The following is a 24,662-nucleotide window of genomic DNA, read 5'->3' on the forward strand; positions in this document are numbered from 1 at the left end:
GATATACAGAATTATGTATCTTAGTGTAGTTTACTTGTGTGCAAAGTTATATTGAAATCAGACCAAAACTGTAGGAGGAGTAGCATTTTGAAAAATTGTTTACAGACAGACGGACGGACGGACGGACGCCGGACGCATTACTATCGCATAAGCTCTTCTGGTCTCTGACCAGTAGAGCTAAAAACCTACTACTCTGTAAAGTCAAAAAGAAACCCAACAAATTAGAAACGTGCTGCATTTAGTGCGTGGGAATTAAGTTTCTTAACTGAGTGCAGGAATTTGTATACTAGTATTTAAAATTTTAAGCATATGCATAAGATTTATGAAACAGAAAAGCGATCGACGAGCCCCATTCTTTAAATTGGTCACATTCTTTGAATACAGAATTGAGGTGGTTTTAAAAACAATATAGTATTAAATTCAGAAGCTTGAAAACACAACTGTTCACCTTTTTTGTAAATGGATTATAATTACATAACGCAAATAAAAATCGTTTGACAAGATGGCATGTTTATTTGTGATGCAATCAAGTACATTATATATTTTTTTAAGTATTTTATATATGGACCATTCCTTATTTATTGTCCTGGTCAGTATACACAAAACTATCTTACTGATTTCCTGTAAAGCAGTTAAAACTTCAGATCAGGATCTATATTCGTCAATTTCTATTTTCAGTTTTAAAAGCAAGACGAAAGTTTCTAATCACCTGGAAAGAAGAAACCAGTTTTTTTTAAAGATTAATTTCAGTCCAAACTACAAGTGTCACACTTTTATTCTTTAACTTATTTTCTACATGTCAACACATCTTTTTCCAAGTCCGTACATTTTATTGCAGAACTTATGACTGCTGAGAATTATTTTGAATTTTTTCCTGTAACAGCGATAAATTTTGTTCCAGTTGTTGTATTTGGTTTTTCCAGCTACGATTTCTCATCTGTGCCTCTTTAACTTGCTTTTTAATTCGAAGCAGCTGGGCAGCATTCCTTTTCTGAAATATTAATATTTGGTAAAGTATTCACAAAAATGCTCGTATATCTACTTGATATTTTCCTCATTTATAAAAATATCAGTTATTTATGTTATTCCAACAAATTTCAAATAGATACTACATTTAATAACATTTATTTACAAATATTATAATTGCATCATAGGCAGAATATCACTTTCATCAAACTAATTTTTATTGTTGAATATACCACATGTAGCACATGCCAACATACTTCAAGAACTTGAAGGCTCTTTTGTACATTTTCTTGTCTTTTCATCTCAAGCGAAATCTTCAAAAACAAATATAATCATTCTAAAAAATGGAAGAATGCTGTTTTATAGAACTGATTGGAAATCAAGATTAGAAAATCTAATATTTATAACACGTAGTGTAGTTATTAATTATTCATCAATTTTTAAGCTATAATGCAGGGAGTATATCGATTTTAATTTCCAATTTTAATCAGAAAAAGCGATTACAGATTTCTTTGAAATATGGATAAAATGCACAGCGTTTTCTTACTTGGTACCGTTTTTCTGCAATCTCTCTTTCATCCTCTGATATTAATTTCTTAATTTCATTTATCCGGTCTTCAACTTTCCCTTTAAAGTTACTAAAATTTTCTATGCATGAGACATGTACTGGTAATTTGTTTCCTAAAAATAAACAACTTTAAACTTAGAGATTGTTAATACAAACTAGGATCCAGACAATGTTAGTTAATTTCGTGATCATTTATGTATAAGAAGTGGGATTATTTGTATATTAGATAGTATTGTGTTGTCACTCACTCTCTTCTTGTAGCTGCTCTGTACATTCCTTTGTCTCCGCCAACTCTCTCATCAGATCTGAAGAAGCCTCGCACCTCTGTACGTTAATTTTGTAGTCCTTCATTTTATCTTCATAACTTGATATCATTCTAAGCCATGCAAACATGATGAAAAAATTAATTTTAAATATCTGAATTTGAGGGGAGATAAGAACTAGGGTGCATATATATTAAGCCTTTCGCCCTTCGCTAATGCTACATATCAATTGCAACTTTGAAGTGATTAATACTTCCTCCCAAGTAGTTTAGTTTTAGTAGTAAATTATCAACAAATAACCAAATTATCTGACTAACTTGAAATCCTCATCCAGGTTACTTTCAGAATCTTGCATCTTTCGGTTCAATTTTTCAATTCCAGCTATTATTACGTCATTATCTGCCAACATATTCAAAATATAATCAATTACTTATTTCACACTGACAGATTACAAATATGACTTTAATATTAAATTTAGAAAGAAACTTTACCTTTTAACAGTTTGGAACACGTCTTTTGTTTCAAAGCAGAAGATTCTTTTGTGAAATAAATTTTTCGATCAACAGAAGAAATGTCTTGTAACACAGCGTCATTCTTGTTTGCAGCTGAAAATTGGTTGATTAGATAAATCTAATTTATACCATCAAAGTGTATATTTTAAGAGGCATAAATCTTTTGGTGCCTGAATGTTTAGATAAATGATGATTGATTTTTGTAAAATTTGGAAAAGAAATCCGAATACTCGATTCTCAAATAAATATTCGAATATCAACTCATCGAATGAATATTCTAATAATAATATTTGTTGGCACCTATGATAAACATTAATTATACAGTCTTGAATGATAAATAAGATTTATAATCTTACCATCTTTTTCCTCTTCCTGTAATTTGATAAAATGTTATGTAAAAGTCAAGCAAGCAAAAGTGTGCAATGTGCATAGTATTTCTTTAACAAACTATCGAAATTCGGAAAAAAAATCTTTTTAAAATATGCTTTCCTTTGACTTAACCCCCAAAAAGAAGTTTGTATTGAGATACAGTCTCATTTTTTTTTTTGTCAGGGAAAAAAACCACGGGGGTCTCAAATGTGCGATTTAAAAAAAAGTTAAATATTTTCATTTATCTGGCATTACAATTTGTGGTTAAAAACAAATACATCTCAAAAATTGCAGAAAACAATGTTCTTTCCAGAGATTTCTAACGTTCGGTTTCAGGAAAGAGCCTGCTTTATGCAGCTTCCAAAAATTTAGACCAAAGGTACACTGTACCTGAAATGCAGTCGTATCACTCACCAGAGATGAAGATAAACACTTCTCAAATTTCGCTATCTCGTCATTGTGTAACTTTTGCATCGTCACCACCTCCTGGAATTCTTGAGGAAGAGTCAGCACATTTTCTATTGCCTTGTCAATCATTGCACCTTCTATATCCACAGATGAACGGTTTTCAGGACTGTAAACTACAGTAAAAAATATTTTTCATAAATAAATTAGACAATTTATTTGGGTAGATCTGAGTGAAATATGTGTGTAACAATATAGCCGCAGATCTGTAGCTTGCTGGGCTAAAAAAAATCAGGATGGAAGACCAAAGGGCAGAGTTGTACCTTAATGATCGAAAAGAAATGGGTCGGGCGTCCATCCTATTTTTGAGATCAGCAAGATATAGAGCTGCAGTTAGTAAGTTAAGTAACAGTTATACTAAACTTACATGTAGCACTGGATGTGGCAGACATTGTTTGCGCAGGAGAAGACTCCGAGGATACAACTTGGTCGTTTTTCTGTCGCTGAGTTTGACGAAAAATATAAAGCATTGCTTTTAGAAAGCACATTTGCAACAATATTGGAACTCATGTATTGACATCTATCAATCAGGTTTATTCGATTTTTTTCAAATTGAAAGGGTTCATATTTAAACTTATTAATTAACAGCATGATATAAAATCTGTGTTAAAAATTACTGCTTTTTTTTTTAAAGAAAAATAGTTATTATCATACAACATTCCAATTTTCAACTAAACTAACAGGAGTAATAATATGCACAGAACATATCATGCAGAATTACAGCACATTAAATCAAATGCAAGAATATAGAAATTTAAAAACCTGTTCAGTTATGGCAGCAGGGGTTGTTGAGATCCCAATTTGTAGCTCACCCTCATTAAAACAGACGTTTTGTTTGCCATGATCCATTTTTGGACGTTCCCGTGCGGCTAAAGTTGGCATTGGTAGGATAACACGACATAGTTGTGGGGGACTAAAAATCACATTAAAAATGTAAAAATATAGTATCTAATCACAATACGTATGTGTATGTAAGTTTTATCCATGACGTTTCTCTGAAATGTGTATGGGTTAGGGACACGTTGTTTCCAAAAAAAAAACAAAAACAAAACAAGCAACAACAACAAAACAACCGTAAATTGAATTCAATTGAGCAAGGATTACATTTAGATGACATTTTTTCTCTGTTCCAGAATGCTGATGTGGATTGGCGCTATGTAGATCTACTTCGCGCAAATTCCTGAAACATGTTCATTCTACTTGGAAATGGACTGAACTAAGTTCTTAATTTTATACAATATTGATTAATAAAGAAAACAAAAAAAAAATTGATCCCCCCCTTGCTCTACAACAAACCTCTTCATTAGAAAAAAAACTGGAGGTGTTAAAAAGCCAAAAGGGCAGAAACTAACACAAAAAGAAAGAAGAAACATTCCAACAGTCGAGCAAGGCAAAAGAATCAGGACGAAAGAAGTTAAATATTACCTGTAGGGATGTTAATAGTACCTAAGTAAAAACAAAGATGTAGGCAAGATAAACCAGAAAGTCTGACCGATCAGATCCAAAGCTACCAGAAATTAAAGATGTTATAGTTGCGTTACAAGAGCAGCAACTTTACCAGGATCAAAACGAATATTCTATCCAAAGCCTAGAACTGTCCGAGTTTTGTTTCCACAAGGTTTGTGGATAAATCTGAGAGACAAGTGGAGAAGGGGGCATTGAAACAAATAGTTAACTACTTCAGCTCAAAAGAGGAACATTTGGAGACACTAAATTCTGTTCCATAGAACTGTTGAATATTGAATAGAGGAAAAAAAATTCTATCAGATTAGAAATTTAAAGATTCAATTTAACAGAATGTAACACTTAATGGTAGGAATCGTCACGGACAGTGCAGCATCAATAAAGTTGAAGTCGTTCTCGGCAGTCGTGGACAGAGTGGTGACGTTAGTGGTGAAGATGCTTAGAGATCTTTGGATAAAGGAAAGCGTGAGACAAGCCCCGTCAGAGCGTTTATGGACGAAATTAGGTCATTAAGGATGTGAATTTGACATTCAAAGTAGTGAAGATTAAATTATCCAATGTTGACTTCAACTTTTAGGGTGGGTATAGTCCTTACGATCGGAATAAAATTGTCGACAACTAGACGTAGTCCATGAGCCACTGGGGGATGGTCGGTACCATTTTGAGTGAATAAACTTGATACTTATATTTGGTAAGGTATACCCCTAACTACTGAGAAAATGTATGATAGCATCAAATATGTTGTGGCTTTAAAGCTGGAGACACAGTTATTCCTTTATTTGCCAAATCTGGAAATGTAGCTAAATATATATGCAACAAATTCTTTCTCTTCATAGTGAATCGTTTGTAAGTTTATTAATATATATTTATTGAACATATTAAAAGAGCATTAACTGAGTTAATAGCCGTGATTCTTAAAAAATGCATTTTTTTACCACTTTTATTCAACAATTGCATGTACCTCAAAAATTTGTATAGACAAAAAGATAAGTACCAAAGCACATATACTAGTTTAGTTATTCGTCCGTCGGTGATGACGATCACCACTGTCTCATCTTCATGGGGGAGGGGGACGATCTGGATGGTGGGTGCGGAGGTAACTTGTCAGGCCGATCCTTGCACAAGCAAATGATGGAGTTTTTCGACAAGAGCCACGCCCCCTTCTTTGTAAATCTCAGCTGGCCAGGTGCTTTGCCAGTTGACAACAGACTAATTGCTTTTGGATCCCATCCAACGTCCAACGCACACATCCATAATTTATGGGAACCTGGGCATATTTGATTCATGTATTGTTTTAAAACGGTTCAGAACGCCATTGAAATGTTCTGATTTAAATATTTTTTGAAGTGTTAACCCGTCATCACCAAAATTGAACCTGATGAATTTCTTCTGGACTTCAAGTCCATAGTAAAAGCTCTTCCTAGGCCTGTTATGAGATTCGGCGTAGCGTTGTATTCGTCAGCTATTTTTCCAGGAGTCCTGCATATCCCGAAGCTTTTGCTGCTGTGCATTAGCGTTCCCCAGAGTTCTTTTTGCTGAAAAATAACTTTGAAGCGCAATGTTTGAAAATCCTCAAAATAATTGATTCGGCGCGATTCTCATCAAACCAGTCTTTGTGTGTTTTTTTGGTGGAGGATCCCAAGACTTTTTACTCGAATGCGCATTTTATCTGTTGATTAATCAATGCCGTAATCGGTTAATTACAAAGATTTTTTGGACACTTTTCCGAGCAAGAAAATTAAGCGTTCTTCCAAAGAGTCAGCAAATATTGAGAATGAAATGGGTGGATCAAACAGTTTGTTTGTTTTCGAAGCCTTAAATATGAGCACTTTCTTACAGATTTTTACTGAAAAATGAGAGGTTATTTATTGATTTTTTTGGGAAATGCACAGCACTCAGTGTTCTGCAACAAATAAATGTTTGGTAACCAAAAATGCAACTTGTTCAATGTCTTTTTTGAAAGACAGACAATCGTATTTTTATTGTTCTCTTTGTTATTTCAGTGTGTATTTATAGCCAATACTGATAGGAAAGCGTTGATACTATATTTAGGTCGAAAACACAAACGCTAATATTTTGGAGGCGAGCAGTGCCTCTCCATATTATGGCATATTAAAATAATAAACACAAAACTGCAATTTGGGTTGTATCATTTTATTTATAGACACATACGCTAACATTTTAAGCCCATATTTTTTCAAATTCTATAAAGTTTGCGATAAATTAATAAAGAAGATGATCATTGACTTGCGCGATGAGTTTGATTAAAATACAATACGCCAGGATAATAATGTGCCTTCCGTTCTAGCGTAGCTGAGGTGGACTGAAAATGAATTTCAAACTTGAATTTCAATCCAATGTTTTCCCCGCGTCCGCGTCGAATTGTACCCGCCCATTTCATTGTCTATCATTGAATGTTTCGATTGTAACAGATAGAAATGACGTAAGCTCAGACCGAGGAACATTAACTGGCAAGACTATACAGCTAAGCTGTATATCCAGCCTTGCCAGTTAATGTTCCTCGGTCTTAAGTATTCGTATTTTCAACCTCCATATTCCCACACAAACGGTTTCTGGACAATTTCTCGCTCTATGGAGTCAGCTAGATTAACATTTCTGTTTTGTGAAATCTTTAAAAAATATTGTAGATTTTACTTGTGTGCGTTAATGCATTTCATTAACAGCTTCAATGAATGAAACTGATTCAAATCCTTTAAATTATTTGTAATTTGAATTTTCTATTTTCTCTTCAGAAATAATTTTTCATGAAAACAAGTAAAATACATGTATATGCAATATCTTATCGATTTTTCAGTTATTTTACCCAGGGAGAAGAAAATTATTTGTGTTTTTGTCCATCTCAAATGAATTCGTCTGTATGAAGTTATCTTCAACCGGATTTTAAAGAACGGCACTAAAATTGAAATATACTTGTAATTTTAATTTTCCCGGAATTTTCGATGTAATGCAAAAAAAAATCTACTTAAAGCTTGCTGAACTTATCATTTTTTAAAACGTACTTGTATATAAAAAAAAAGATGAAGAAAAAGTGTTGAAATGAGCTTTAAGTAGACCCAAACACGGAAGAAAGGAGAATTATCTGTCCTTTGTTATCAACTTCCTCTTGTAGACGGCGCTGTAAGACATTCGCCATTTTTCATCGATCATGCATCGAGGTGGATTCAACAAAAATGCTAATAGCAATTCTAGAAATGAAGCTGGGTAAATTTAACTGCATTTTTATGTTAAAATATTTACATGAGATTTTAAAAAGCCTAAAGTAACATGCATTTCTATTTTATTTCGCATTTACATTGTCACATGCTCGAAGAGCGTCAGTGCTTCTCTCCCCAAAGCAGAAAGGTCGATTTTTATCAGTTATTTTCTTTAAATCGTTAATTAGATGAAAATTAAATTTTACAGGAAGCTTTTTATTGGTGGATTGAGCTGGGATACTGATCAAGGTAGATACTTAATTTTGTGAATTTATCATCAAATCATTGCTCTGAATTCTTAAGTTATTTCCCTTTGCAGCTTTGTCGACGCATACAGGCATTTTCTGTCTAAAATAATCCAACCACCTTTGGACATTTTTTCTAACACTCTTTTAAAAAGTTTGTTATGAGACATCATAGAAACTGAGTTATAAGGCCAAAAAAATAATAGTCTTGTTTCCTGCTACCAGCCTGAAAAAAATAGGGTAGGTAGGTAGGGAAATTATTTTATTTTTATTTTTTATTTTATTTTTTTCTGGCAGTGTTTCTTTGGATATGTTCTATTACAACATCAAATTAAACATGCCAAAGGTCAATTATATGCCTTTTAAATTTGAATTTCATGTCTTTTGATGCACAACTCAAGTGGTATTTTAAGAAAGTCTTTATTTAAAACATAGAATTTTATGAAATTCCACTTGAATATATATTTTTTTTCAGAATTTTCGATTGTAACATAGAAATTCCAAAATTCCTGATTTTTTTCCCCAAAAACTAAAAAAAAACTTTACAGGTCGGCTGCAAGAAAATAGGGTAGGTCGGGTAGCAGGAAACAAGACTATTTTTATTTTTGGCCTAAAAAACATAATAAATACATTCGAAATTTATTTTCCAAACAATCTAGAATGTAAATTTATTTTTGATGGAAAATGGTCACCAAGACTCACTTTATCTTTTTGGCAAGAGATTGACTCTGTGAATTGACCATACTTTCAGATTCCCTGCTGAACTACTTCAGTCAGTATGGAGAGGTCATTGACTGTGTTGTTATGAAGAATCAGCAGACGGGAAAGTCCCGAGGATTTGGATTTGTCACATTTAATGATGCAGAGTGTGTTGACACAGTGTTATCTGCATCTCCACATAGTATTGATGGCAGACAGGTACAAAGCAACATGCTCATTGGAATATCTGAAACTTCATCCCCCTAAAACAATTACTGTGTAGAAGTAAATAGTCTGTCATCCTTTTAAGGGTTCAGTAAGGTAACTTTGCATCATGAAGCAGTGATTGGGATAAGCTAGGGAGTAAATGTGACAATGGCGCACTCCAAGTCAGTGTCAATGTGACATTTCAAAATTCAATGCGCCAAACAGACTTTTTAATGGGACATTTCCTAGTTACAAACTTGCAATTAATTACTTGCTGTTAGAATTTCAGTTGACTCGACTTAATTGAAATTATCAAATTATTGAATGACAACATTAAAAAATAAAAGATACAAAATTAGTATATTTAAATTCACAAGTGTCAGAAAATAAACACTGCAAATTAATTTCAATTCTTTATTTTTTGTCTCCGATGTTTGACATCTTTAAATGATTTAAAGCCTGGTTTAGATCTATACTGATTCCCTCCGATTCATGTTAAATTTTCGTTTTGGTTTTTCCTCCGAGACTACATCAGTCTTACCGCCAGATTCATCCCCATTCGTTCTGTCAGCATGTTATACTTCTTCCGGGTCATTTTCTACCGATTTACTTGAAATTAAGAAAAGTCTGCCCTTTATCGGTAGAAGGTGAGTTAGGCAGCATGCTGCACGCCTGACACCAGTTTATTTCGTGCGCATTAGCCAATCAGAAAAATTTACTGTTTGATTAGATACTGGAGAAAAGAAAGTCATAAGAACACTTTAATTGAACGACATTAAATACTATTTTATCAAGCTGAACTACTTAAATTGACAGCGATTGTTTTGGGAAATACTACAAGCGCTTGGAGGATTTGAAAGTCAAAGTTTAAAAGTAGTGTGTGCATGATTATCTATGCGCCACGATGGCGCAGAGAAGCAACATTTTAATGTGACATTTTGAAATTTAATGCGAGTATGGCGCAGGGCGCGTGCTTATCCCAATCACTGATGAAGTATGTTGAAATAAATGCATAAAATAAGGAGATTTGTTATGCTTTCAGGTTGATGCCAAGCCTTGCAACCCCAAAGCTGCAAACAAGGCAAGTAAATTTGTATTTCCAATTCATGTTTGTTTGTCCAGCAGAGGATAGTGGTTTCTTTGAAAGTTATATGTATCTAAAAATGTATTATAATTACACCTTATCTTTACCAGGGCCCCAGAGAGGGTGGTGGTGGTAGAGGACATGGGGGTGGGGGAGGAGGAGACAAGGACAGGAAGATCTTCATGGGAGGGCTACCTAATGTTGATGAAGACTTCCTAAGAAACTTCTTTGGAAAGTATGGAAAGGTAAAGCAAAGTTATACAAAGGAGAACTTTTCATGTTGATCTTTAATCTGGAGTCCTAGATTTTAATATTCAACCAGAGCTCCAGATAATTTTTTACCCTAAAGTGTATTTACTCCCTGATTTTCAAATCAATGCAGATTTTGATTTTCAGCAACAAAATTAAAGAGTATTTTGTTTATATAGAAATGTTTTGACCTTTATTTTGAGCTTGTAATCGAAGTATGAGTTTTTGAAGAGGGAAAAAACTTCAAAGGTCAGTTTCTGCAATTATTTAAATTAAATTAATTTTGTAAATTTCAACAAGACTTTTTGCTAAGATTGGGAAGCATTCTTTTTTTGACAAAGAAGATTATACAGTAGGTCAAGGTACACTGTAACATAGAGTCAGAGACACAGATAACTTTTGGCTTCATTTAAGATATTGTATCAAGAGTAACTGAAAGAATCTTCGTTAATATGGCAAGTTGAGAGAGATGAAAAATTGGCTAAGAACCCATAATAAAAAAAAAAGTTATGCCTAGTGCATAGTTTTTCTACATAGAAATTGATTTTAATCTAAATCTCTGATTCTTCCTCCCAAAATGGAGATCGTCGTCGTCATCACTAGAATATTCCTGGTCACTAAAAAGTTTTTAAATTTGTACTTTGTTTTGAGAAAAATCAAACATTGAGTTAACCTCAATTGGTATCATTAAGTAAGTCAACCTGTAAGTTGTAATACTTTCGTGGTGTAATGCAAATCTATGATTGCTATTGTGTAGTTGTATGCTATAATTTAATTTTCAATGCATATTTTGTAAAATTTTATGCGTATTTCTGCAAATCCGCACCTTATCTGGAGCTCTATACAACCACATTTTTTATGTCGGCCAAGATTCAACTAACAGATACATGTATACATTTTGTATTTGCTAACAAGGTCATTGTATCAAACCATAGAAATTTTCAAAATTTATAGAGGACTATTGATATCCTTGTTTCATCAATTTATTTGTTTAGGCATGCCTCATGGTAAATATTGTTTGTACATAGAGCTTGCTCTTTACAGACAAGGATAAAAGAAATCAAAATATATGTCATCTAAAAAAAAAAAAATTCAGAACATCCTGTGATAGTTTGTCAAACATCTGAAGAGTTTAGGTATAGAGGCACATTAATTTTATTCTTAATTAGAAAAGGGAAGAGAGATTCTGAGTCAATATTTTGTAATTTCAGGTTTTGGATGTCAACATCATGATTGACCAACAAAACAAAAAGTCAAGAGGTAAGAAAATTGTTCCAAGGGTTATCAGACATAACCTGTATATTTGTTCATCTGAAATAAAAAGGAACATTACAATTGAACTCCAGTAATATATAGTCATAATTGTATTTAAGTATCTTAATTTGTGTCATAATCTTACCATTTTCTCTAAGTTGTGTTGTATGTAAGTTTGATAGTCATTGTAATTTAAGAAATTCATTATTTTACTTATAAGAAATTATTTAGTGTATTAAACTACATGTATAGTTTTAAGTAATATTTGTATACCATTGATAATGGCAAGAGCCAACAAACTTCATAACTTTACATTACTGAAGTTCTGGCATTTTAATGACTTTTATCTTTGTATATGTATGATAAGTTAAAAGGTACAATCCACTCTCTTTATGATACATGTCTAGGTTGTCGGTATTGAAAAGGCATTGTTCAAAAAGAGGCTTATGTGAACCCAAATTTAAAACAAAAACAAAAAAAAAAAAAACAGAAAAAAGTGTGAAATATCAATTGGAACCATAAGGGTACTAATTCTATATAAAGCTGATATTTTGCTAATCTCTGCACAATGGTTGAACTTACAGTACAAACTTTTCTATAATTAGTGAAAGAATTTACATCACAGTAATCTTAAAAGTTTGATATAGGGTGTCAAATGGTTTATTACCAGGGTAGTACATGTATTTTTACCATATTGTCAGAGACATTTTTTACACAAAATTAATTTACATTTGTAACTCAAATTATGGATATTTTAAAGATAAATTTTGTGTGGAGTGTATGGTCATGTTTTTTTCCAACTTGTATCAGTTGGATAGATTTTAATTTTGTAACTTAATTAGATTATACATTTTCATAAGCCTTGCTAGTTTCTTAAAAAAAAAATCCCAGAGAAAAAAATTTCATTTATACTCTCCTACCCAAGTAGATAAAATGTGGAAATGTGGAAAACAAGATAATTTATAAGGTTAAGTATTAAAATAATTTGATAAAAAAAAAAAAAAAAAAAATGAAGAAAAGTAAATACTGGAGAGATCAAGGAAAATGGTATAGATGCTTATAGAATGTAAAGCAGTCATGTTTGTTACTCTAACATGATTTCAACAACTTTTGAATGATAGTGTAGAAAATACAGTGGATCAGTATGTTTATAGTGCTGGTAATATAGTATTTAAGAAGTTTTGTATGTTCATTTGTGCATGTGTGTGAGTAACTTTAAGAAAATAATATTCATGGTAAATTTGAAAGATGAAAGTAAAAAGTCACAGATGTGTATGAGCATACAATTTTTTTTTTTAATTTTAAGTTGGAGCAGTATTAATGTTTCTTCTAGTAAAATGCCAGAATTTCAGCAATTGAGTGTGATATTGTTAAACTGGAAATTAGAAGGTTAATGATTACATGCTTGAAACATCATATTTGTCTATCTTATGATTATAGTTTTTAAAAATGCATGACGTTCAAGCATATTATCTGATGAAAAGGAATAGAATATAACAAGATAGATAAAAATAAAGAATTCTTTATTTTGGTATTTGCTGCAGTATTTGAGTTAATACTGCTGAAAAGAACTTGGGACTAAAATTTCTTTGTTTTTTCCAAGTTTACTGGTACTCTGTACATGTTTAATCATACACATGCATACTGAAGTCTAATTTTACACCTTCTAACCAAATAGGCTTTGGATTTTTATCCTTCGAGTCGGAAGAAGCTGTAGATCAAGTTTGTGCAGAACATTTTATAAACATCAATGGAAAACAGGTTCTTAGTATACTCTTTATTTTATTGATTTAATCCCCTTTTTTTGCAGCACCTGAACTTTTACAGCTTTTCTAGGCCTGAATTCTGTGATTCTGACCCTAAACCACATCATTATATTTAAAATGCTTGTGTGGAATTAGTATGGATAAAATACAGTCATGTAACAATGTGAGATAGAATAAGACAATTTGGTTTACAGACAAGGTGTTCAGATGATTTAATAACACACAATAAGATGCAATAGATTTCTTGTATTTCATAAAGTTTTTTTTGGCTCTCATCATCTTGTAACAAGTCTCATCTTTCATTTATTTAACACATTTTGATTTTAGCAGCTTATTACTATATATGCAGATGTTAGAGCAGTCTAAAGTGTTTGGTATTAGCATTAACAACATATCTTAGTGTGTAGAAAAACCATCTCATGCAAATTAAAACACACTGAAGAATTGTTTTCTCAAAACCTTTTTATTCAACTAAGAGAGATAAGGGTTGTAAAATATAAGTAAGCATGGGTATTAGAATATACCTTTGAGGCCAATGGCCAGTTGGTCCCAGGGAGATGAATAAATCAATAAAAACTTAGCAGGGCTCAAATAATTTTTTTTTTTTTTGCACTTGTAACTTGAGCTAAATTTATGTACTTATCAATTGTCAAGTAGATAATAAAAAGAAATTGGACATAAAAACTTGTGTAGTCAGCTATCCTTACTGTTATTACATTTTTGAGGTGTGGAAAAATAATCACTGGTCCCAAGGCCAAGCTGAAGCAATCTTTAAAAAGCACTATTCCAAATCCCAAATTTACTGGCCCCAGAGCTTCCATTATGTTGAGTGCTGACTTGACTAAGAAATATGGGATATTAGAATAAAGATTTAATTTTATACAATGAATGTTGTATGTGCAAGTTCTTTTTTGAAAACTGTTACAAAACACCCTAATGGTACTTTATTTATTGATCAGAAACCTCTAACATGATTTATTTCGATACCCTGTTACATGTGAGACCTGAGAATAAGACTGTGACCTTAATATAGATTTTAAATGAGATGTCCCTAGACCTATACCTTTCATTTAAATTAAAATATAAAAGTAAAATTCAGGCAATTTTATATCTGTCCTTGATAGAGTACTAGGTATAGCTTTGATGTTTTGTGTTTTTAGTAGTCATAGGAGGATTATTTGTCATCAGATGTTTGTTGTAGTTTCAAGGTAATTTGTCAGCCTAAAAATCAAATGAGGACAAAAATTGAAAGAAAATAACTTAAATTTATGATTTGAAAAATAATTAATTGATTGAAATATTAATTTTGAAATTGTTTGAAAAATTTATTTAGATAAAAAAAAAAATTAAAAATATTAAATAAAGTAGTGAATGTAAAACTTGAATTTGTCATATAATTTTCATAAGTCATGAATACTCATTCATTATCTTTGAACTTGCAGTATGTTGTTATGTGTCTTTTTTGCTTATTCCACAAACTTAAAAAAATCATTTATATAGGTCAGTTTCATCCCTGGTGTATTTTTCTAAAATATGATTTCCAGAGCACTCTGTAAATGTAGCGTCTGACCATCAAAAAACTTCAATTTTGATCAATAGTTAATATACATGTATGTATTATTACTATTTGCAAATTTGTCCTGTGCATGTTAGCTATTAATTTATCATCTTGTGAACCCCCTGTGCAGCTTTGTCTATATCTGTAATGATGCTAAATGCAAGTGACTGTAAAAGTTGAATGCATTTGGAAACCTCATGTTCAGGAAGCTATACTATCTACAGTGAGATTTGTCTAATCTGATGTTATGTATCCCAAAATCCAGTCTAAACAGTGTAAACTTAAAGTCTCTTTCAATCAATTTAGTTGTTTCATGTGTTATTTAATCTGGAATCTCTTTCATTAAGAACTAGCGGTGTCTCAATTAGACAAGTTTTACTGTAATACATTGCAGTTTTTGTCCACTAATTCATATAACATTTGTTCTTTAGTGAAGTGGGAGAAGTTTTTTTTTTTTTTTTTTTTTGATCAAGTAAAACCATTTTCAGAATTCACAAACAACTTATGCCATGGTACATACAATCAACTTTTGTTTTAAAGAGCAAGTGGTGTAAAACATAGCACTACATGTACTTTAGGAAATTACTTAAAACATGTAAATTGTACATCATATTGAGCATCATACTGGTATAAGGTTCTAATATACAGCATACTCCGGATATATTGAAATTCAGGGGACCAAGCAAATTATTTTAATATATCCGTAATTCAATATAAGCGAAATCGTGAAGCGGCCATTTTTACAAGTTCAATCCCGATCTAGAATAAAGAAGAACAAACCCGAACAAATTAATTTTGTCATCGTTTATCTATAACAGTGAACAGCAATAAACAGGATACCGGTATTAAAAAAGTTAAAATTTATAGCCGTTTCACTGCTTTAGTGTTACTTGTTTACATACGAACAAATTAATTTTGTCATCGTTTATCTGTAACAGTGAACAGATTACATAGAATATGAGTCCTTGAAAGTTTAAATATTTTTTTTAACATTGAAAAGGCAATTTTCATTATTAATATACAGTATGAAAATTCACTAAAAAACAACTTATTTGTAAATAATAGCCATTAACAGTACGCATTTAATTTCAAAGATGTTTTTTTGTTGATCTATGGAGGTTACTATATTACGTTTAGCTGTTTAGCCTCGATATGTCCGTATTATATACACATGGATGCAAAGAGTTTAACAGTGAAGAATTTTATTTCGTAAGAGCATGCAATATAAAAACACATAAACTGAAAACTTATTATTTACACCTTTGTATATCAACTGGTCAATCGGGCATAATTACTGTCACCAACCATAACGACAGCCGCCAAGGAGTACTTCAATATAACCGTTATGAAAACTGCTCATTATCAAAACAATATAAATTTTCAATATACATTTCAATATAACCGTTATTTTAATGCAAAGAATATGAGAGCAAAAATCATATTTCAAAATGAATTTCAAAATAAGCGAGTTCAATATTATATATAAGACATTGTACCAAACACAACTTATTTTGGTTTCATACTGACTGCTGTAATTTTGTCCATATGATGTACATGTAGTTCATTGATTAGTATAAAAGTTAAATGTTGAATATAAGATGTAGCGTAAATATTGTCCTGTACATTTAATAGAAGAGATGTAAAGAGGGGATGTATATCATTTTTGAAAGGCAGTAAATGCTTTATATCAGTTAATCTTGAAACTTTTTAGTCATAATAATTTAATTATTATTGAAAATTTAATTTTAGTGTTTGATGTTTAAAAACTCAGATGAAATACACACATTGAATAAGATATTGATAATTTTTCATACTGATCAGTATGCATGATTATTTCTAAAGAGAAAATGAAAGTTTTTTTTTCAATCTGACAAAATATGATTGAATGACTGAGGGATCAGAAAAGGGAATAAAGTATCTTGTTATGAGATATTTAAACTAATTTTTGGGGGGGCTTACGTCACTTTAGTTTCTTTTACTATTAATTCATTAAATCAATAACCTTCAGTATTTTCTTTTAAAAATGTATTAGAAGATGTGCAAGAAGTCTAGTGTGACAAATAATGTAGCTTTTTTGCACCAGTATATTTTGATAGTCTTTAAGGGGCCAGTACAAATGTAGAATAGCTATTGGTAACATTCATGTTAAGTTTATGAAATTTTAAAGAATTGACAAATGCACGAAAAAATATGATGGTTTCTGTACTAGTATTTGCACCATTACTAGATAAAAGCATGTTAAAGGTCAGGGGAGTGTTAATTACTGTTGTATAGTTCACATATTGGAATATTCTTAGGTAGTTTTAAGAGTGTAATACTAGTATTCGAATATTTGTGGTAGTTTTTGTTCTTTTTGGGAGCTATTGTATATAATTTTTTTTTTTATTAGGAAGGCTATAAAATAAGCTATGTTTTTATAAGTGACCATAAACACATAAGACGTTCTTCCACAGACAAGCAGAAAAGTAAAAAAAATCCATGTAATTTCCCTATATGTGTTAAGAAGTTCCATTTGTGTGTTTAGATTATTTTTTGTAATTGTATGTGTTAGTTTTATTTTTATGAAAATGAGTAAAGATTTTTCTAAGGTTTATGATTTTTAAGTGATAACAAAATTTTTTTATTGTGTGTTGTTAATAGAGTTTAAGTTAAGATGTTAAGGTTAAATTTAATGGACAAGGTTACATTATAGAATTTATAGATTGTATTTAAATTAACTAAAAAATATTTTTAAAAAATTATATTTCACCGCAAACTTTTGTAATCATAGGTGGAATGTAAACGTGCCGAGCCAAGGGATGGAAGAGACAACAAGCAGGGATTTGGACGACGGGGTCAGGACATGATGGGGCCCCCTCATGGAATGGATGGAGGCTGGAACCAAGGAGGGAACTGGAACCAGGGCCCACCCCAACATGGACCGCCCCCTGCAGGGCCCCCCATGGGAAACATGGGATTCCCCCCTCAAGGTTATCAACAGCAACCTCCACCTGGGCAAGGATTTCCCCCTCAGCAAGGACCACCTCCACAGGTTATAAGGATATTAATTTAAATTTTAAATATATTCCTTTATGCATGTATGTTATAGCACTAAGAAGCTTTTTGATTTACACGTGTTGTTTGATAGGGTCCCCCTCAACAGCCCAATTATCAGGCAGGATACCAGTCACCCCCGGGGTACCAGCAAGGAGGATGGAATGCTCAGCCTCCTAATGCTTCACCAGGACAACAAGGTAAAAATCTGAGAGGTTTTTACTCAAATTCAATATAAATGTGTATGACAGGTTTAAAAGGTAATATAATATAATCAAAATTTTGTGGGAAAAGATAGCTTTTTATATTGAGTAAAATCCAAACAAAGGTTTAAAATGGGAGCTGCAAATTTTGTTTGCATATAGCATTGTGATGAAAATGCTATCTTTAAAATTTTTGATAGAAATTGGACCTTAAGAAATCGATATTCTAAATAGAAATAAACTAAAGAAAAGCTACTTTAACAGTTTGTAACCTCTGTGTTTTCCTTTCCAGTTTTGCTATGTGTTTGTCATTTCTAAAAAATATATACTGAAATAGGTTTGAATAATTGTTTGTCTGCACAGAAAAAAATCGCTGCGTCACGTTTCCAACAGAAGAGAGACAACTCGTGCGGAAAACCGTCTTGACAGCTGACTTACTATAACAAAATCACAAATACAGTGGACCCTCCGATGAATACGGCCTAAAATCCGGTGAATATGTAGTGTTATGAACTGTTTGCGTTTGTATTTATATCGGAACATAAATATTATAATGTTATTTTGACTTGTTTAAAAGGTGATATAAGATATCAAAATTTTGTGGGAAAACATAGCTTTTTATATTGAGTAAAATCCAAACAAAGGATAAAATGGGAGCTGCAAATTTACCTTGCATATAGCATTGTGATGAAAATGACCTTTTAATTTGATGACCTATTGTATTCTTCTTGGAATCGATTGATAAAGATTTCTGAACATAATTTACGTTGATGTCCTGCCATATCCTAAGCGTTTCCTAAAAAGCCTGTGCCCCGTCTGCAGGTTTGAATTTATATTGTGCATACCGTGATTGGAGTTTTCTTTTAATGTAAAGCCATACATTTTCTATGATATTTAAGTTGGAGACTGTGCAGGCCAAATCATGTTCTTAATGTGGTTTCTGACAAAATACAAATCCTGTGTAACACGAGATACTTGTAAGATGACCTTTTAATCTGATGAAAGAGGTAACTTCCATGTGGGAAATGCCTCACTATTGATAAAGATTTCTGACATAATTTACGTTGATGTCCTGCCATATCCTAAGCGTTTCTTGAAAAAGTTCGTCTGCGGAATTTATATTGTGCATCCGTGATTGGAGTTTTCTTTTAATGTAAAGCCATACATTTTCTATGATATTTAAGTTGGAGACTGTGCAGGCCAGCTCATGTTCTTAATGTGGTTTCTGGCAATAAAATCCTGTGTAACACGAGAGCGATGTACGGGGGCGTTATCATCTTGAAAGAGGTAACTTCCATGTGGGAAATGCCTCACTATAACTGGCCAGAGGTTTGAATCTAAGATGTTCATATATTTTTCTGAATTAATGTTCCCATCCACCCGACACAAAGTTCCGATACTGCCGAAGCACAGGCACCCCCACACCATGATACTGAATTTGCGGCCATTTTGTCGTGGCACTAAGTGCGGTCTCCACCCCTCGCCTGCTTTTTTCCAAACATAAACGCGATTATTTTCCCCGACACATATCTGAGATTCATCGCTGAATATAACTTTGGACCACTGAGTTTGTACACCCCAACATCTCTTCTCCCTGCACCATGACAAGTGTTTCTTTTGATTTACATTTTTAATCACAACTTTTTTCTTATACACACCTCTAGTGAAACCATTTTCTTTAAGTCTATGTTTGACAGTCTTCTGAGACACAGATGTTGCTCTGATTTCATTAAATCGTGCTGTAATTTCTCTTAAGGGTGCTCTCCGGTCTCTATTAACAATCCTCTGGAGCCTCCGATAGTCCCGATCGTCGATAGAACGAGGCCAACCCGATCTTGGCAAATTTTCCACTGATCCTGTGTCCAATTCCAATTATTTGCAGTTTCCGTTCATTTTCTTTGCAGAGGTTGCACATACTGAAATGAAATTTAGTATACAGGTTTTTCAGATGATTATCTAGGTCAAATTCTGTTTTGGGTACGATCGCACCATTCTTGACAGAGTTATGCCCCTTTGGACTTAGAAAAATTCCAATTATTTGCAGTTTCCGTTCATTTTCTTTGCAGAGGTTGCACATACTGAAATGAAATTTACCCGGTAGTATACAGATTTTTCAGATGAATATCGATTAAGTCAGGTTCTCTTTTTGGTACGATCGCGCCATTTTTGACAGAGTTATGCCCCTTTGGACTTGGAAAAATTCTAATTTGGGGGGGAGGGGGGCATAAGTGTTTTATAAACATCTCTTGTTAACAATATAATTTTTGCCCTGTCATAATTGCAGATACTTTAGACCTACATGTATTTTAAATTAGCTCAGACATGGATGTGACAAAAGAGAACTTTTTCTCTTATGTTCCTGTAATTTATAATTCCTGACTGAAGAAAGGGTGAAAGAAGCAAAAATAAAACAAGCCGGAAAATTTCCCTGTATATGATGCTTTACATGTATTTCACTTGTTATAAGGCATTGCTTAACTTTGTAGACACACAGCAGTCTTATTCTGCATATGGTGCTCCTCAACCCGGTTATAGCCAGCCCCCCACTACTGCATACTCTCAGTGGGGATCCACAGGAAACACACCAGTGGCACCACAGCCTGCCACCGCCCAACCCACCACCCAGCAACCAGCACAACCCAGTTATAACCTGTATGGACAGCCACCTGCTGCTGCTGCTGCTCCAGCAACACCTGGGTATACTGCAGCCCCAGGAACACAGACTTACAGTTCACATTACAGTGAGTAAAGGCAGCAACCATGCTTAATAGTGCTGGCTTTATCTTTTTAGTATAATTTATATTGTTGTATTTCTGAAAAAAAAATCACAAGAGACAATAAATGTTCAATGACATTTGCATTAGATTATGTACCATTTACCATTTTGTAAATGACAGTGTTGTGTGGATCGATTTGTAGATGTAGCAGTAGCAGATCCTGCCCAGCCTGCTGCCCCTACCACTGCCCAGACAGGATACAGTGGCTATAACCCTTATGGAGCCCCACAGGCACCTGCCTCCTCAGTTCCTGATCCATATGCTGCTAATTCACAGCCAGCCACTGCACCAGGTATAAGGAATTTAAACTCATAATACAATTCTCAGGTTTAGTCTAAAGGAAGTTTTAAAAGTACACTGTAAAAACAAAGATGGAGGAAATATAGTACCCTGGGCGTAGTAAGAAGTTAATAGGTAAGATGGTTCTTTGCAGGAGCACAGGTTCCCATGGGAGTCCCTGACCCATATGCCCAACCTCCAGTAGCACAACCTACCACTAACCCTGGTAAGCTTACAAGCATGAATCACTGTTGACCATTATCTGCAAATTATTTTGTGTGCTTGTCTGTCTGTTCAGAACTTTTCACCATCATTAAATTATATTTTGCTGACTCCTGAAACCGAACCGAATTGATTGAACCCGAATCATCCCAGCCCCAGAACTAAGGAAATTTGCTAAACATCCAGGCTTTTGTTTTGCATGAAACTTAGAATCTTTTGATATCAGAATTTATTTACTTAAAATACTCTGTTAATATTTACATATTAAATATGTGCATTCATTTAGCTAGATTAGTTTTTAATTTATTCCTCAGATCCTTTGTGAAAGTTTGGTTTTAAATTTTTTTTTGTATTTTTTTTATATTTTGGTAATCTAACTTACATGTAGGATGGATAAAGAAACAGATGTGTGCCATTTCACATTTTTCCTCTAAGATATAATCTTCACGAAACCCTTGGAAAGTAACCCTTTATAATGTTATGATTTGCCTTTCTACAAGGTCAACATTTGTCATAACTTTCAAACTTTAGCAACAGTTTTTGCTTTGGCAAGGTAAAGATAGAGCTCCTGATTTCGTCAAAGTCAGAGTCAAGCATGAATTTCCAAATTTTATCCGAGTCTCTGAGGTAGAAAGGGTAAAACTTTAAACAGGTTTGGTCCGTAAAATGTCAGGTTAAAGTTTTACCAGGTCAAGGTCATTATTAATGTTTAAGGTCAAGGTGGAAATAAATTTATTCATGTAACCTAATAAAGCCATATATAACTTTACAAGTCATGGCTTCATACTTGATCTAGCCATGCTAAGCCTGGTTATTGTTAAAGTATTAAAAGACAAATGTGATGTTGGATCATGATCAAGGACATTTCCTACACAGTACTTGTTTTCACAACAGTCTTGTTTATACCCCCCGCAAACGAAGTTTGGGGGGGTATATAGGAATCACCTTGTCCGTCTGTCTGTCTGTCCGTCTGTCTGTCTGTCCGTCTGTCCGTCTGTCCGTCTGTCCGTCTGTCTGTGCAATCGTGTCCGGTCCATATCTTTCTTACAGAGGGACATCAGAATCAACTACTCCACACTAAGATTGCCCATGACCTAAGGGTGTGTCATGACCTTGACCCAAGGTCATTTGGGGAAGTTCAAGGTCACTGGAAGAAAAATTTCATAATTCGTGTCCGGTCCATATCTTTCTTATGGATAAACTTGGTAGGTTCTCATTTCACACAAAGATTGCCCATGACCTAAGGGTGTGTCATGACCTTGACCCAAGGTCATTTGGGTAAGTTCAAGGTCACTGGAAGAAAAATTTCAAAATTCATGTTTGATACATATCTTTTATGGATTAACTTGGTAGGTTCTCATTTCACACAAAGATTGCCCATGACCCAAGGGTGTGTCATGACCTTGACCCAAGGTCATTTGGGGAAGTTCAAGGTCATTGGAAGGAAAACTTCATAATTCGTGTCTGGTCCATATCTTTCTTATGGATAAACTTGGTAGGTTTTCATATCACACAAAGATTGCCCATGACTCAAGGGTGTGTCATGACCTTGAGCCAAGGTCATATAGGGAAGTTCAAGGTCACTGGAAGAAAAATTTCATAATTCGTTTCCGGTCCATATCTTTCTTATGGATAAACTTGGTAGGTTCTCATTTCACTCAAAGATTGCCCATGACCCAAGGGTGTGTCATAACCTTAACCCAAGGTCATTTGGGGAAGTTCAAGGTCACTGGAAGAAAAATTTCATAATTCGTGTTTGATACATATCTTTATTATGGAAAAACTTACTTCTGAAAAACCCAGCGTGGGGTATTTTGTCCCGTTTGGACAGTTCTAGTTTTGATTGATATATAAGAGCTTTCAAAAAAAAATTTTTTGCTCAAGTGATGCCCTGTGCTTGTATGCAATCCTATGCAACTAATTGTTCAATTCTTGCTTGATTTGAATATTGTTCTTTGTAAATACACCATATGCTTAGAAAACAAGTTCATGTCTAACAAGCTTGTATTAAATACTGTAGCAGAGTTACACTTCATATTTACCGTAGATTCAGGTTCCTTCAAATGGCACTACATCTACCCTTGTTGAAGTATTATCAATTCTCAAGATTTGTCGATATTTTCAGGGTATGGTGATCCTCCAGGTTTTGGTGTAGCCCCTCAGCCAGCCCCAGCGTACGGAGGACAGGGAGACGGACAGGTGGGAGGATACGCAGCCCAACCAGGCGGGGGGTATCAGAGAGCCTCCGTGCCCTCGACACAGGCAGCCTACCATCCTTATAGAAGATAGGGGCATTAGTTCCAGTGAAATGTCATTTTATACTGTTTTATATACAGTGTGTAGACGCTGCCCAGGGCTAAGAAATCACTTTGTGGTTGATTCCAATTGATGACATTGTCGTCATTGCTCATCTAGCGAAATTAAATAATTCATTCTTTTGTTATCGTGAACATTTGTGTTGTAATATCTTCTTGTTAATAAGGTTTTTTATGTTCACGGTGCTGTTTTAAATGTTTCAACATACTGGTATTTTAGATATAACAAATGAAATACTATTTTACTGAAATGGTCGAAAAGTGGCATAAATGACAAATTTCTGCTAATTTTAAGTCAGTCAAAATAGGCAGCTAGTTTGTAATATTCATCAAAGCTGATGAATTCAAAAGTTGTTCATATTCAATTCATTTTCTTAGAAATGTATATGTATGCTCTCACACGAGACTTGAAAACTTTTTTTTTCATTAAATGTGCATAAGTATAGTGCTTGGTTTGTCTTTTTTATTGAAGATACGAGTAAGGATTCCTTTACCAAATTATAAAACTTGTCCCCAATGTTGGGGCGAAGTGGGTCATTCATTTAAAATGCATGAAATATTTAAAATCATTAATGAGCAGCAAACAATATTTATGCAATATGAAAATGAAATATCTCTAAAGTGACATTCAAGTGCCTTTTTTAGCTCAAATGAATTGAAAGCTTGTGAGCTTTTCCGATTACCCATTGTCTGTCTGTAAACGTTTTCACATTTTCAACTTCTTAAGATCCACTGGGGCAATTTTAACCAAATTTGGTACAAAACACCCTTGGGTGAAGGGGAGTTAGAATTGTTAAAATTAAAAGCTAATCCCTTCTTACAAGGGAGATAATCAAAAAAAACAATTAAAAAAGGCAGGGGTCATGAAATAATAAATCCAGTGGGCTGGAAAGCTGAAACTTATGTGGAAGCATCCTGCGGTAGTGTAGATTCCAGATTGATACAATTA

At 33.4% G+C, this 24,662-nt stretch overlaps 2 protein-coding genes across 2 annotated transcripts; one reads left to right on the forward strand and one right to left on the reverse strand.

The window, feature by feature from the left end:
- Window positions 1–757: 757 nt before the first annotated feature.
- On the reverse strand, window positions 758–7,492 carry LOC134256216 (putative autophagy-related protein 11). The gene is made up of 11 exons (XM_062738880.1): window positions 7,432–7,492; window positions 3,906–4,056; window positions 3,511–3,586; window positions 3,093–3,259; window positions 2,666–2,681; window positions 2,289–2,402; window positions 2,115–2,196; window positions 1,783–1,910; window positions 1,514–1,647; window positions 1,224–1,280; window positions 758–991 (listed from the first exon to the last, which is right to left on the reverse strand). The coding sequence occupies exons 1-11, from the start codon at window positions 7,464–7,466 to the stop codon at window positions 842–844; spliced, it is 1,110 nt and encodes a 369-aa protein (XP_062594864.1). The 5' UTR covers window positions 7,467–7,492; the 3' UTR covers window positions 758–841.
- A 219-nt stretch (window positions 7,493–7,711) lies between these two features.
- LOC134256221 (DAZ-associated protein 1-like) lies at window positions 7,712–24,158 on the forward strand. Its single transcript, XM_062738885.1, has 14 exons — window positions 7,712–7,829; window positions 8,031–8,071; window positions 8,819–8,985; window positions 10,016–10,054; window positions 10,168–10,302; window positions 11,518–11,566; window positions 13,239–13,321; window positions 17,655–17,915; window positions 18,012–18,132; window positions 19,305–19,389; window positions 20,506–20,861; window positions 21,040–21,189; window positions 21,331–21,402; window positions 23,524–24,158. The coding sequence occupies exons 1-14, from the start codon at window positions 7,774–7,776 to the stop codon at window positions 23,685–23,687; spliced, it is 1,779 nt and encodes a 592-aa protein (XP_062594869.1). The 5' UTR covers window positions 7,712–7,773; the 3' UTR covers window positions 23,688–24,158.
- Window positions 24,159–24,662: the final 504 nt, after the last annotated feature.

This window comes from Saccostrea cucullata, unplaced genomic scaffold, assembly GCF_032062105.1.
Source record: "Saccostrea cucullata isolate Sc308-1 unplaced genomic scaffold, CSIRO_AGI_Scuc_v1 ctg945, whole genome shotgun sequence".
Taxonomy (NCBI): domain Eukaryota; kingdom Metazoa; phylum Mollusca; class Bivalvia; order Ostreida; family Ostreidae; genus Saccostrea; species Saccostrea cuccullata.

What these genes read in the sequence shown, in the direction of transcription:
- LOC134256216 (XM_062738880.1), bottom strand. Translation starts at nt 7,466, where the DNA reads ATGGACAAAAACACAAATAATTTTCTTCTCCCTGG. An exon ending in AATAATTTTCTTCTCCCTGG is followed by an intron (nt 4,057 to 7,431) that starts GTAAAATAACTG and finishes TGTGATTTTTAG; the next exon opens with TCCCCCACAACTATGTCGTG. An exon ending in TTGCAGAAAAACGGTACCAA is followed by an intron (nt 1,281 to 1,513) that starts GTAAGAAAACGC and finishes TTGTTTTTGAAG; the next exon opens with ATTTCGCTTGAGATGAAAAG.
- LOC134256221 (XM_062738885.1), top strand. Translation starts at nt 7,774, where the DNA reads ATGCATCGAGGTGGATTCAACAAAAATGCTAATAGCAATTCTAGAAAT. An exon ending in GAGCTGGGATACTGATCAAG is followed by an intron (nt 8,072 to 8,818) that starts GTAGATACTTAA and finishes CCATACTTTCAG; the next exon opens with ATTCCCTGCTGAACTACTTC. An exon ending in CGAGAGCGATGTACGGGGGC is followed by an intron (nt 19,390 to 20,505) that starts GTTATCATCTTG and finishes TCCTGACTGAAG; the next exon opens with AAAGGGTGAAAGAAGCAAAA.